The sequence below is a fragment of the Mustela nigripes genome, chromosome 3, assembly GCF_022355385.1.
Source record: "Mustela nigripes isolate SB6536 chromosome 3, MUSNIG.SB6536, whole genome shotgun sequence".
Taxonomy (NCBI): Eukaryota; Metazoa; Chordata; class Mammalia; order Carnivora; family Mustelidae; genus Mustela; species Mustela nigripes.
Window position 1 is genome coordinate 194,825,114 of NC_081559.1, and position 12,778 is coordinate 194,837,891.

A 12,778-nucleotide genomic window follows, 5' to 3' on the forward strand; every position below is an offset into this window, starting at 1 on the left:
TTACATTGCAGCCCTTGTCTGTGAGGTAACTGATGCCTTCTTCAGGGCCAATTGCCAGTTCCACTGAGATAATCCAGCTTGACTTTTGAAGGGTGAAACAGGTGATGACAAAGTTCCCAGAAGAGAAAAGAAATATTTTAGATGAAAGCACGAACACGTTCAAGGAGCAAGGAGGGGTGGAGGCGGGGGCCTTCCCTCTACGTAGCCAAGCACGACGGAACACCTGTGACTTCACTGACCCAGTATCCGGTGGGTCTGAAGCCAACGGGTCTTTGGAAAGGCTCTCTGAATGGTTAAATTAGCCCAGAGAGCACAGTTAATTAATATATCACTGAGCTGGAATAAAGAAATCTAATCATCAACACAGGCGTGCTTCTAAAGCAAGGTGACTTCCTCCTCACATTGATACATTTGCTTGTTTGCATTTTTCCCCACCGGAGAATGACGAATATTTTCATGTTGTTAAATATGTGACAGTCAGATTTCAATTAGAAATTCAGGTGTCCATGGACAAGAGAAAGCAAAAGAAACGAAATCCAGGCCACCATTTCCCACGTCCCCATACTTACACCCAGAGCACACTTGAAGCATTCTTTATCGAATCTATACACCGGGGAGAGGATCTCAAAGAATTTCAGAATACTTTCTTCTCTGTTAAGGTTGGCAAACTGTCTAAACGTCTGTTGGATCAGCTTCCGTAGCGTTTTGGCCTGCGCGATAAAATCACGAAAGTCATTTTAGAGTCAGCGACACACAGCAGCAACAGCAAATGCCCAAGACACCAGCTCCCTCGCACCACTCGCTCCCACCTCTGTTCACATCACTGGGAAACGCCACATCCCTTTTTAAGCAGCTGTAATAAAATGCACACAGTGTAAGATACAGCATCCTAACCCTTTTAAGTACATAGTTTGGTGATTCCAAGCATTACTTTTTTTTTTTTTTTAAAGATTTTATTTATTTATTTGACAGAGAGAGATCACAAGTAGGCAGAGAGGCAGGCAAAGAGAGAGAGGAGGAAGCAGGCTCCTCTCTGAGCAGAGAGCCCGATGCGGGGCTCGATCCCAGGACCCTGAGATCTCCCATGACCTGAGCTGAAGGCAGAGGCTTAACCTACTGAGCTGCCCAGGAGCCCCTCCAAGCATTACTTCTTAAACAGAAATGTATAAGGCAATAATTTGCTTATTAGAACATGCTGTAAAAGGTCAGGCATTAAAAAACACATACTGTCTTAAAAATTAAGCATAAAAAATAAAATAAAAAACACGTCCTATCTATGCACATGATGGGGAGCTGGCAAAACCTAGCTGGGAGGGTACTCACATGCCCACTGTTAGGAGGGAAGTAGATACAATCTTCCTGAAGGGCAATTTGGCAGCACAAATCAAAACACATTAAAGAAAAACTACTTTGGATCCAGAAATTAAATTCCAAGGCATCAGACTTCAGAAGAGACTGGAGAACTCCGCAAGGAATCAGCAACAAGGAGGTTCGGTGCAGAAGGATCTACAACAGCGGCTGGGTTACACACATCATAATTTGCCCACGTTGTACGCAGCCCTCAAGACCGTCGTGGGGAATAATTCACGGACATGAAAATCCCTATCATGGTGTCAGGTGAAACAGTCTGTATGTGGAGTACAGACGCCTTTAAAAGCAAAGAACCGCTTACAGGGTGACGCAGGTACGTGTGAGCTCAGGTGCACACGTATCCACACACAGAGAAGGAGACAGAACAACTACGCCCTTTCTCCGTGTGGCGGAACGAGAGCTTCCAGACCTCTGGTGCGTGCCTGAGTGCTCTGCTTCTGCACCGCGAGCATCTGCGTGGTGGAGGGAAGGGCCCACCAGGCAGCCCACAGTCCGCGGTACGTCAGCAGCAGCCCGGGGAGGCAGCGGGCAGAGGATGCACGACACGGTCCGAGGAAGGGCTGGGGGAAGCCGCAGGAAGCACCCGGCTTTCACTCCAGGAAGAGACAGAGTCCTTGGGTGCCTTGGGCAGAGTCACGAGAGCTGACACACTGGCTGCCGCGCCGTGAACTGTACGAAGGACGCTGGGGGGACCGAGCAGGTGGCAGTGCAGTACTCGAGAAGAGGTGAGCAGAGTCTGTGCACGTACAGAAGGGGAAAGGGCTGAGAAGCAGATTTATTCTGAAAAACAGAACCAACACGATGTCCCGAAAGGCGGGAATTCCCATGAACTGAAATGGTGAGCCGTGGAGAACAGGCCGGCCGGTGAACGTCCTGGTGGAGACCCGGGGCCCGGCTGAGAGCTCAGGCAGGAATCCAAGCCAGCGGACAGGAGGAAGCTGGGGGTGGTGGGCGGAGAGGAGGGGAAGGCCTCATCCCACCTAGCATGCTCATCTGTGCAGGTCGGGGGCTGTGGCTGCTCAGGCGGCTAGGAGGTGGCTTGCCAGGGAGCAGCACATGGGGGTGACAGCCCGCTGCAGTGGCGTGAAGGCCACTGTGGGGTCAAGGGATCACTGGATGTGGGACACTGCAGAGAGTGAGCTGACAGCTGGGCGCTGTAGCCAAAGACCAGGATGGGGAGCCGGCGGCCAGCAGTCAGTGGGATGAAGACCACAGTGCAAGAGGCGGGGGCAGGCAGAGGACCAGGTTTAAGAGCCGAGGGAGCAGGTGTGGCAACATGACCTATGGCACGTGAACTTCCATTCTAAAGGCTTGCGCTGCTCTTGCCCAGCGGGTGTGGAGGAGGCTATGAGAAGCAAAAAGACCAGCCACGTTCCTAGAATAGACCACCCAAGAAACACCAGCAGCACAGACTCAGAGCTGTGGGATGACAGTCACTCGGATGACTGTATGCGGACGGCAGGCAAACAGGCACCTGGGCAGGACGAGGGACGAGGTTTCTGGACGGAACGGAGGGCAAACAGAAGGGACAAGCTTGGTGAAAACAGAGTCACACCAATTCTGGACGTGGGTGCAACCCTTACGTCTTTGGACCCGAACGCTCAGGCAGACAGCTGGACACAGCTCTGGAGCCCAGGAGAGGGCAGGGCCACAGCTGAAGGGGTCACAGACGACTCCCTCCAACCAAGCGGAGGAGGGAAGGAAGGGAACACCGCAGCCGGGCCGGCAGGACAGTGGGGGGACTGCAGGCCTTCTGCCGAGGACTAAGGACAGCTGTAGACCGCACGGTCAAAACTGAAGGTAAGGGAAATGGGCTCAAGGTCAGCAAGGCTTCGAGAGCGGACCTTCACACAGAAAATGAGCAGTTAGCCTTGGAGGCTCCGAACAAAAAGTCTGGGAAACATATTTGGGGAATGCCCATCTAAGCACTGGCCACGAGTCAAGGGGCGGAAGAAGCCGCTCGTATCACAGGCTGGGACGGCACGTAACAGCTGTTTGGACTCCGGGCTCTGCAAACACCCGTGGCCTGGGATGTCCAGCTGCCGCCAGGAGCGCGGGGACCGGCCGCGGAGACCCGAGCGAGAGCACAACTCCAGCCTAACGACGCTGAAACAGACAACACGGAAGTAAAACCTGTTCTGTCCCTTAAAGCAATGGCACATTGCTCACTAGCATGTCAGTGGGAAGACAGCTCTGACTGCTCTGAGTTCGATGGCCTGAGACAGGACATAGTGCTGCCACGTGCTCACGCGTCCACTGAAGGAGAAAACCAGAGCAGAGAAAGCCCCGGAAGGCCCCCAACTCTTCCTACAAGAGCAGGACACCATAGCCTAGAATATGGCAGCAGCTGCAAAGAACGGCTGCCCAAGGAGCATGGGGAGCAGAACACAGCGACAGATCGCTTTTATTAACATTGATAAAAAGTTGATGTGGCCACTCGCACCTCTAAGAACGTTCACTCAGAGCAGATGGGTAATGATGCGCGGTGACTAACCCGGTCAAAGAGGTCCAGAAACGAAGCCAGTTCTCTGCCTTGTAGCCGATTCCCAACCAGTCACCTGTTTAGAAACAGCGGACAACACTCCACGCTCACACCTGCTCACTGTTCGAAATGTGTTCAAAATGTGTCACCCGGAAGAGGTTTCTCTCCCAAGTGGGAGAGACAGAGTTCTCTCCTTAAAGCCGAGCAGTTGAAGGCGTGTCCAGAGTGTCAGACATCCCCCCCGCCAGCCCCAGCCGCCCACCTGAGGGTTCTACAGGACCTACCACACATCCCAGAGCTGACAGGCCACGAAGAGAACCTGGGATCACCCTCCAGGCTCAGCGCCCCGATCTCGGCTGACCTCCCAGATGCTGAAGAAGCCAGGTGGCAGTCCTGACCCCCCTCTTCCCTACCCGCTCAACCCCGCTATACCCCCACGTGCTGCAAGCGCTTCCACAAGAAGCACAGGGTGTTCCCTAATGCCTTCCACCACGCCACCCCACTCTGGTGCGAACCTCTGCGACAGCCCCCCAGACTACCATCGACTTTCTGGACACACTGTGGCCAGCCGCTCTTTCTAAAACACGAGCTGGATTGCCTCACCCTGCAGCTCCAGCCCCTGGAAGCTCAGCAGATGGAATCATCTCGCTGGGTCAGAACTGGGCCTGGGCTGCCTCAGGGCCACAGGGGCCAGGATAAAGGGCACGGTGGCCAAGAAGGTCCAGCCCCCGAGAGTTGCGGCCAAGTCAGGGGCTGTGTCATCATGGGGCACTGCGGGAGGCTCAGGGAGGGCACGGCTGCTCTCTCGTCTCCAGACGCCCTCCGCTTCTGCAGCAGCCTCACAGAGAAGTTCTATCCCCCCGGCTTACAAATGATGAAACGGAGGCACAGAGACGACCGAGACCCCAAATCTCAGAGCTGCACGGCAGAGACAGGATTGAAGCCCAAGCAGCCTGGCGCCAGGGTCTGCGGTCCAGATGTGAACGTCACTCCCCCTCCCAGAGGCCGTCAGCTGGGGGCTGAAGCTGGCCGAGTGACTGGGACTTCAGGGGTACAAGCCCAAGGACAGGGCTCTGGGCAGGCCCTGCGGTCACCCTGCTATGTCAGTGAGGCCCGGTTAGGGCAGGAGCCCGGCGGCATACACTGGGTGCCTAAGAGGTATCTTCAAGGGATGGATGGGCAGGTTGAGAACAAAGGAAGGACACTGTCCGGTCCCACTGCCCATCCCCTTCCGTGCAGCACCGAGAACTGCAGCCACAAGTTCTGGCGGAAGAGAGACGGCGAGAGATGGCGAAATTATGAGGGAGGGGCCAGGCGTGCTCACGAGCCTCACAGGGGCTTGGTTGTTAGTACGGCAAAGCCAATGCCGGTGGTGCGCAGACCACCTGTTTTCCAGTCTTTTTTTTTTTTTTTTTTAACATTACAAAGCCGGTTATAAAAAAAATAAACTTGCATGTGACAGGTGAGTATGGACACGTGTGTCAAAATAAAACGTGGTACCTTCTAGTCCCCGTGGTTGCCCACTGTCTCGCTGATCTCGTGACACGACTGCGCCCCATCCTGCTTCCCCCCGAGTGTCCTGTCCCTCCACCAGCGGCCAGCAGCAGGACCATGTGGGGCGCAGGGTGGCAACACAAGGCCAGGCCCTGCTGCCCCTCCCTCCCCCCACGTCAGGCTTCACGCCCTCGGTGCTCTCTGTGCACAGGACTCTTGCCTTCTGACCTTTCCCACCCGCTCGCAAGGCTGCGTCCTGAGGGTCAAGGGACAGCAGAGCGCGTGGCCAGCCCCACTGCTGCTCCATCCCCTGCACTCAGCACTGACGTGCTGGGAATCTCTGGGAACTTCAGAGTTGCGGGGACAGCACTGAAAGCAGCAACTCTGAATGACGGTTAGCATGGAGGGTGTGAGCAAATCCCACACGCGTTCCACGCCGCCAACCCTGCGGACACACGCCAGCCTCTGCGGGCTGCTCCTGTGTGCCACCCGGGCATGCGGGCCCGGCCCTGCGCTAAGAACCAGAGGTCTCGGGGAGGACAGCGGCCCCAGGATCCGCTCAGGACTAGTTTCCTGTGCTCACAGAAACGACCCTGGCTCCCAGCAACTACCACGGCCCCTGCTCAGAAGGGAGGACCCACACTTTCCCACGGCCTGGACTTCCACGTTGCCTAAACCTCCGGTGTCCAGAAAACCCTGCTGTCTGAGAGGAGCCCCAGCTCTGTTTTTCTGAGAAGGCTCTTGAGGCCAGAACCGTTTCTTTCCCACAGTCTCAGCGAATAAACGACCCCACAAGATCTAACGTCCTAGACTCTGCTGACGTGACTCAGGACACTTCTAGGACCGGCTAGAGCAAGCGAGACTATTCCGTATCACTTTCTGTCCTGATTCATAGTTTCAGGTCTCACTATGTTTGCCTGGATTTAGGACACAAGGTGTCTACCTGTGAAGGCTGTTCAATTTGAAACCCATCCCTACAAAGAAACTGACCCAGAATGTGATGTTTCTCCAGAGTGGAACAGTGTCACTGGCTTGGTCATCAGAAATTGCTACATAGCCACCATGAACAACAAAGTAATCTTACAGTAGTCGCCCAATACGTATCAGATGCTGCTCGCAACACTGAACCTGCAGAGCTTCCCAGAAGTAAAGTTTATATAACATAATGTTAAAGAAAACTTGCAATAAAAGAATAATAGGTGGGAAAATAGTAGTTAAATTCTTTCATCCACCCGCCCCTACAATGCATGCAAAGTGTGTTTTAAGTGTAGCATTGTATCAGTTTCAGGTCCGTAACACAGCGATTCAGTATTTGCACATACTGTGAAATGAGCACCCCAGCAAGTCTAGAGGCCGTCCACCACCTCACATAGTTACCACTTTCATTTTCTGGTGACACAACTTTTAAGACTGATTAAGCTATTTAAGAAACCAAACATGTTTTACAAAAGTACATGAGAAAGCAGGTGGGAAGTGAGTTCTGCTGTGCTTCGGTGAGAACCACTCGATGAATCTGTATCTAAACACTGGTCTCCCGCTTGCCACAAAATCAGCAGCGCCTGAACTCAGAACGCTGCTGCTCTTTACTCAGTTCAGGGCAAGCTCGCTTGAGTTCCCCACGGTTGGCACCTCCCGTTCTGCTCTAGCGGAAGCCCCGGTGCCCAGGCCCAATCACTGCCCGTCCCCAGCCGCCCCAGCCCTGCCTGCTTCCAGCGTGTTCTCCACGCTGCCGCCAGCTCAAGCTGACAGCCGTACAGGGAGCAGGCCCACAGTCCACCATGAGAGCCGCCCTCACACCAGAGTCAGTGGCAGCAGCAGGACAGCGAGGACAACCACTGGGACAGATCCGAGGGACACAAGGGGCCTGGAGGGACGAGTCTGGTCAGGGAAGGGGGCTCATGCGGGGCGGGTGCGGAGCACAAGCGTGCGGGACTCTGGGCGCTGCTCTCCCGAGCAGGACCTCCTTCCGTGGCGCCCTCCTACACGGCTCCCCACTAACTCGACTCATCTTCCAGTCGCTCTGCAAGCTGTCCACTCGGTCATCTGAGTGAGGTGCACCAAACGTCACCGAGTGCCAGGCACCATGTCAAACACGGTGCTCGCGGTGGAGAACACAGCAGGCGTCATAGGGACCCTCGGGATGTTAAAATAGGGTGGAGGCCGGAAGACAAAATGCAGACAGGGAAGTAACTGTGAATCCGGATTTGAGAAGGTGAAGATGAAGGCCCTGAGCAGAGTCCTGAGAGGAGGACGGAGCTCCAGCGGTGCGGGTGCTGAGGAGACTGTGCGAGGGCGTGGGGGAGCCCAGGTCTGGGGGAGCCAGCCATGGGGACGGGGTGTTGGGGGAGGCTCAGGCCCGTCCCCTCGCAGACCTTCCCGGGTGCTGAGGATCACCTGGGCTACACCTACACCAGGGTATCTGTGACCCCTGGGTGGGGGTCCCCTGTTTTGAGTATGAGCACCCTTTTTCAATGTAGAGCAATCTGTTGGGGATCCCAAGAGACTGCAGGAACTGAGGCCGCCTTGGGCTCACACCTGAGAGCAGCTCAGGTCCTGACAGAACACAGCCATTTTCACATACTTTGCTGCTTTTTAATTTCACACTGGCTAGTACACTTTTCTGTTAGGTGAAATGTTGATTTGCTAAAGAAGGGTGTCTTCCCCCTGTGTGGCCGCCTCCTCCCCACCCCGCCTGCTAACACACTGCAGACTCGGGCCCAAGAGCATCCCTTCCACTCGAGGGCTGTCTGCCTAGACCTTCTCAGCACCACAGCAGGACTCTCCAGGTCGAAGCGAGCCCACACCCAACAGCCCCCTGGAAGGCACCATCTCACCATGGTGGAGCCACTGTTTGGAGCCTCGCCTCCAAACATCCTGGATTTCTCCTCCAACCCCTCCCACCACACCAAACTTCACTAACTTCACTTAAAGCTCTCTGTCCTCTGCCTGCCACCGTGGCCACCTCACTCAGGGCAATGGTCTGTGAACTTGCTGTCCCACCCGCCGCCGCCGGGCCTGGCCTTGATCACCTGCTTGGAGGGCCCTGCACGACCGGTTCCCCACTGGCTCACTACAGCCTCCGGGGAGTGGATCAGGAAACGTGGATGGGAATGAAACAGCAGGAGCAACACTGACAACGGGGCCTGAAACATCGCAGAAGAGCGTACTCCTCTGCTCCTCCTGACTGTTCACCACATCTGCAGAGTACTTTAAAACACACGCTTTGGGATCTGCTTCACATTTTTAGACCGCTGAGAAGCTATGCGAGCAAGGCAGGCCCTTCCCACCTCCTCCCTGACGCTCCAACGAGCAGCACGCAGAGGCCTGCGCACATGGCCTGTGTCACAGACTGCGTTTGGGAAATTGTACCAACACTCGGACCCAGTAACGGGCAGTGGGACACAGTGGACAACCCGTACGGAACAAGCAGCAGCAGCATGATGACCAAGATACTCTTGCGGAGAAATGACTAATGCAGGGGCGCCTGGGGGCGCAGACGGTGAAGCCTGTCTTTGGCTCTGGTCATGATTCTAGGGTCCTGGGATCGAACCCAAAGCTGGGCGGCCTGCTCAGAGGGACTCTGCTTGTTCGTCTCTCTCTGCCCCTCCCCCGACTTGTGCACTCTTTCTCTCTTGCAAATAAATAAAATCTTAAAAATAAATAAGTGATTAATGCAATAAAAACCGCTCGACTTGGCATTTCATCAGTGCAGGTAAGCTGCTCAGTCCTCCTCCTCTTCACGCCACGTAACTCTTAGCAAGTTTGGTGTTCGTTGTTCTCAGACTTTGTGTTTACAAATTCATTCATTCCTGTATGAAGCCCAAGGGTTAGAAACTGGTTTCATCCCTACTTTACACGTGTGGAAACTAAAATAGAGTAAAATCACGTAACTTGGCCAAAAACACCACGCAGTTCACAGTGATGAAGTCAGAATTTTCACCGAGGCAGCGTGGCCTCAGAGCTGGTCTTCCGGACCGACAGGCTGGCCCTCTCGCAACACTCACGCCCACCTGCTCGGACGGCCTGCTGTGCGGCTGTTCCAGGACAGAACACCACCTCTGTGACAGAGCGCTAAGAGCCACCATTCACATGTAAACCGCAGTGGTACGGATGCCGTGATAGGTGACATACATACACTGATCTGTCAAACAGTCACCCCGACCCTACAAAATGCAGTTTTGTTCATTGTGGACATAAGAAACGGGCCCGAGACCATGAGGCTCCTAAATGGCAAAGGTCCCACAAGCCGGACGCTATTCCGACGGAAGCCTATGCCCTCCCTCCACACTCGAATGAACATCTCCCCATGTGCTCTGGATTGGCGGGGAAACCCTGCCTCAGAGCCCCAGGGCATCCCTCCCCTGCGGCTCCCTCTGCAGGGAGGGAGGGGACACGGTGCAGACCGAGTTACTCACGAGGGGGGAGAGATCTTACAGTGCGCGTACATGTTCACATGCGTGAGAGACACACACACGACTACCTCACCTAGTGTCTCAACATTCCTGAGACCATAAAGACGTAGGTGACAAGGCCTACTGTGTGTGCAGCTTTCTTAGTCTTGTACTTAGCTGAGCATCACACGTGACAGCAAGTGAAACCGTGACTTTGTAGGACAGAGCTGTGTACAGGAAAGTCTACTTACTATTAACAGAGTATAAGAACCACCAGCCTTTTTACATTGTAACTTTTACACATAAGAGAGAAAACCATACACCACAGGGAAGTATTTACATAACGTGGCCATCTGAGTGTGATAAAGCAAATTCTAATTACCTTGACAGAATCCAGTAAACTCCTAGGAAAAAATCGCTTCAAACCAACATCTTTTCTGAAACATAAAAAGAAGCGTATTAACAAATAACGCCACCAAATCAATTAATATAATGACATTGTTGCAAGAACATAAATGCAATGTAAGTTATTTCTCCTGCTGTGTGTTATTTAGGAAGGAAGGAAGTCAAATAAGGCTCCATTCTGCCAGCACAGTCAGGGAAGGGGCGGGACAGATCATCTTCTAGATATGAACAGAAAACATTAATACAAGTTGCTTTTAGTAGAACATCTTTTTCCTACTTAACCCCCACTGTTTAAAATCGTTCCACAACTGGGTCTCCTGGCAGACGGCAGTGTCTGCGCAGACACTGCCTGAAGCTTTGCCTTATCAACACGGGTTCAAACTTGGTGACATCATATTTGTGGACAAAGCAGACGGACTAGAGTAGGAAAAGGTGTGGAATAAACCATGGAAGCTTAAAAAAAGTTCCTTAAATTAATCCTAAAAGTTGACTATTTTCTTTAAGTAATCTTTTTTTGACTAAGGGATTCATTCACCAAACCAAAGTTTATCATCTCAGTTTCACATAAGAAGCAAAAAGCAAGAAGTTAGATTATTTGCCTAAAGTCAGAAAGCTGAGTGTGGGAAGGTTGGAAGTTCCAGTAATTTTCTTTAGATTAGGCTACAGGATTGAACCTTATGATCATGGGCCTCAAAACACTCCGCCAAGAAGACAGACTGGAAAGACCAGCTCCTTCCTTTTCTGCTCCCTTTGGTCCCGAGTGTGCCAAGATTTTTGGTCACTAGATGGCCCTCCTGTGCTAGTAAAATCGAACAAGCCTCTGCAGCCACCAGGCAATGTGGGGAGACCCACGGAGGACAGAACAGAATCAAGGAGGAGAAAACTAAATACAGGTATCTCTTCGGAATCACATAAGGAAACTGTAAGCTGAACAGAAAATATTTTTAAAAATGCAAAAGGGATGACTTCCTTACCCACGACTGTAAGTTAGCTGGCATTACAAACAAAACCACAGATATCACACGGAGTTTGAACGGTTGATCCCACATCCAAACATCTCAACCACGTATTCTATAATCTATTAGTCAATGCTCCCTAAATCCAAAATTGGTCCCGGTTCCCACTCTTTTTCATTGCTATTATGTTCACGACACGCTTCTGAAATTCGTTCTCGACTTCCAGGACATACGGTTTCCTGGTTCTACCCACCAGTGAATTCATACAACCCTGGTTTTCCATTTCTTTTTCTAACCACTTTGCTTTGTAACTTCCCTTCCTTACCTTTCCAGACCAGCAGCATCTACTGTGAAAGCCGTGTGAAAGAGGTGTGAAACCCTACTGTGAAAGGGTGTGAAAGAGGAAGAAATGTTCCCCCAGGGTCTGCCCTTTCCGGCTGCCTCCTAGACAGGGACTTTGCCTTTAAGGGCTCGGGGGCCAGCCACTATGGGAAGCAGCACAATGAGGATAAAGGAGAAAAAAGCCTGGGACTTTCAGGCATTGTTCCTGAGCACTGTCTCCCCTCCTTTCCTTTCTGGGCAACCGTCTGCACTGAAAGCATTTTCCACCCGGAGAGCTCTGGGCTGCAGTCTTCTCGGGGCCGCAGGATGCATCTGGCTCCCAGTAAACACCTATAAAGCCAAGGTTTTCTCTTTGTAAACCGGGAACACTAAATCCTGCCGCAAGCCACAACTCTTTCTTCCAGAAATACCGTAGGGCAGGGCCCCTCCTGTCCTATGAGAGCCTGGGCCTCGTGATGGACTCCCCACTGTCTGAGCAGAGGGAGGCGAGACTGTTTTCCACCATGAGCAGAATATGCGGTGGGGCTGGGGGAGGATAAAACCTGGAGAGCAGGAGGGAGGAAGGCGGGCAGATGCCCAGGGAAGCGGTGGGGGGAGGGCAGGCAGCAGAGGAAGTGAGAAAGGCAGAGATCAGACCTGCGGACACCAGGCCATGTGTGAGCGAGCGGACCCGTGCACTGCGAGCGGACGCGGACCCGTGCACTGCGAGCGGAAGGCCGGGGGCACGTTTTGTTTCAGGTGGGGGCGCAAGCCAGGTGGGCGCGGCCTCCTGGTGGGGATTTCGAGGAGGCAGTGGGCCACCAGTCTCTGGATGGGGAGACGACCAGGGCAGGGGATGTTCTCTTCCTGACTGAGAACAGCGTCACCGTTAGTCAAACAGGTAATGCATCTACTTCTCTTAGAGCCAAGCGGAAAGCACAGAATTTACCACACTCGTTTCTGTCACAAATGGGGAAATTACAGATGGACCCAAAGGGTTGTATGTTTCATGGAAAGTGAGAGAGGGCATACTTCTTCGGGAAAATGAAGCCTATTTCTAGGTGTTACTTTTATTTCCACGATGAAGACAGCTCCGTTTAAGAAAAAGAATAAAAAGCTAAGGTCAACAAATGCTACAGTTTCGCTTTTCCAATTATTTTTGAGCAACGGATTGTAACACTTGTCTGTGTGTTAGACCTCTTTTAAACGTGACACCTGGGGCACCTGGGTGGCTCAGCCAGGTAAGCATCTGCCTTCCGTTCAGGTCACGATCTCAAGGTAAGGGTCCAGCCCCGTCGAGGGCCCCCCGCTTAGTGGGGGTCTGCTTCTCCCTCTCTGCCCCTCCTGCCTCCGCTTGT

At 53.1% G+C, this 12,778-nt stretch overlaps 1 protein-coding gene across 11 annotated transcripts in view; it reads right to left on the reverse strand.

Annotated features, from left to right (window-relative positions):
* Window positions 1–12,778, reverse strand: part of PTK2 (protein tyrosine kinase 2) — a 247,182-nt gene that overhangs the window by 103,388 nt on the left and 131,016 nt on the right. For all 11 annotated transcript variants that reach the window (XM_059395226.1, XM_059395223.1, XM_059395224.1 and 8 more), the window contains 3 exons: window positions 10,121–10,175; window positions 570–710; window positions 5–82 (listed from right to left, as the gene is read on the reverse strand). In XM_059395226.1, the coding sequence (XP_059251209.1) occupies window positions 5–82; window positions 570–710; window positions 10,121–10,175 (274 nt within the window). The remainder of the gene's footprint in view (window positions 1–4; window positions 83–569; window positions 711–10,120; window positions 10,176–12,778) is intronic.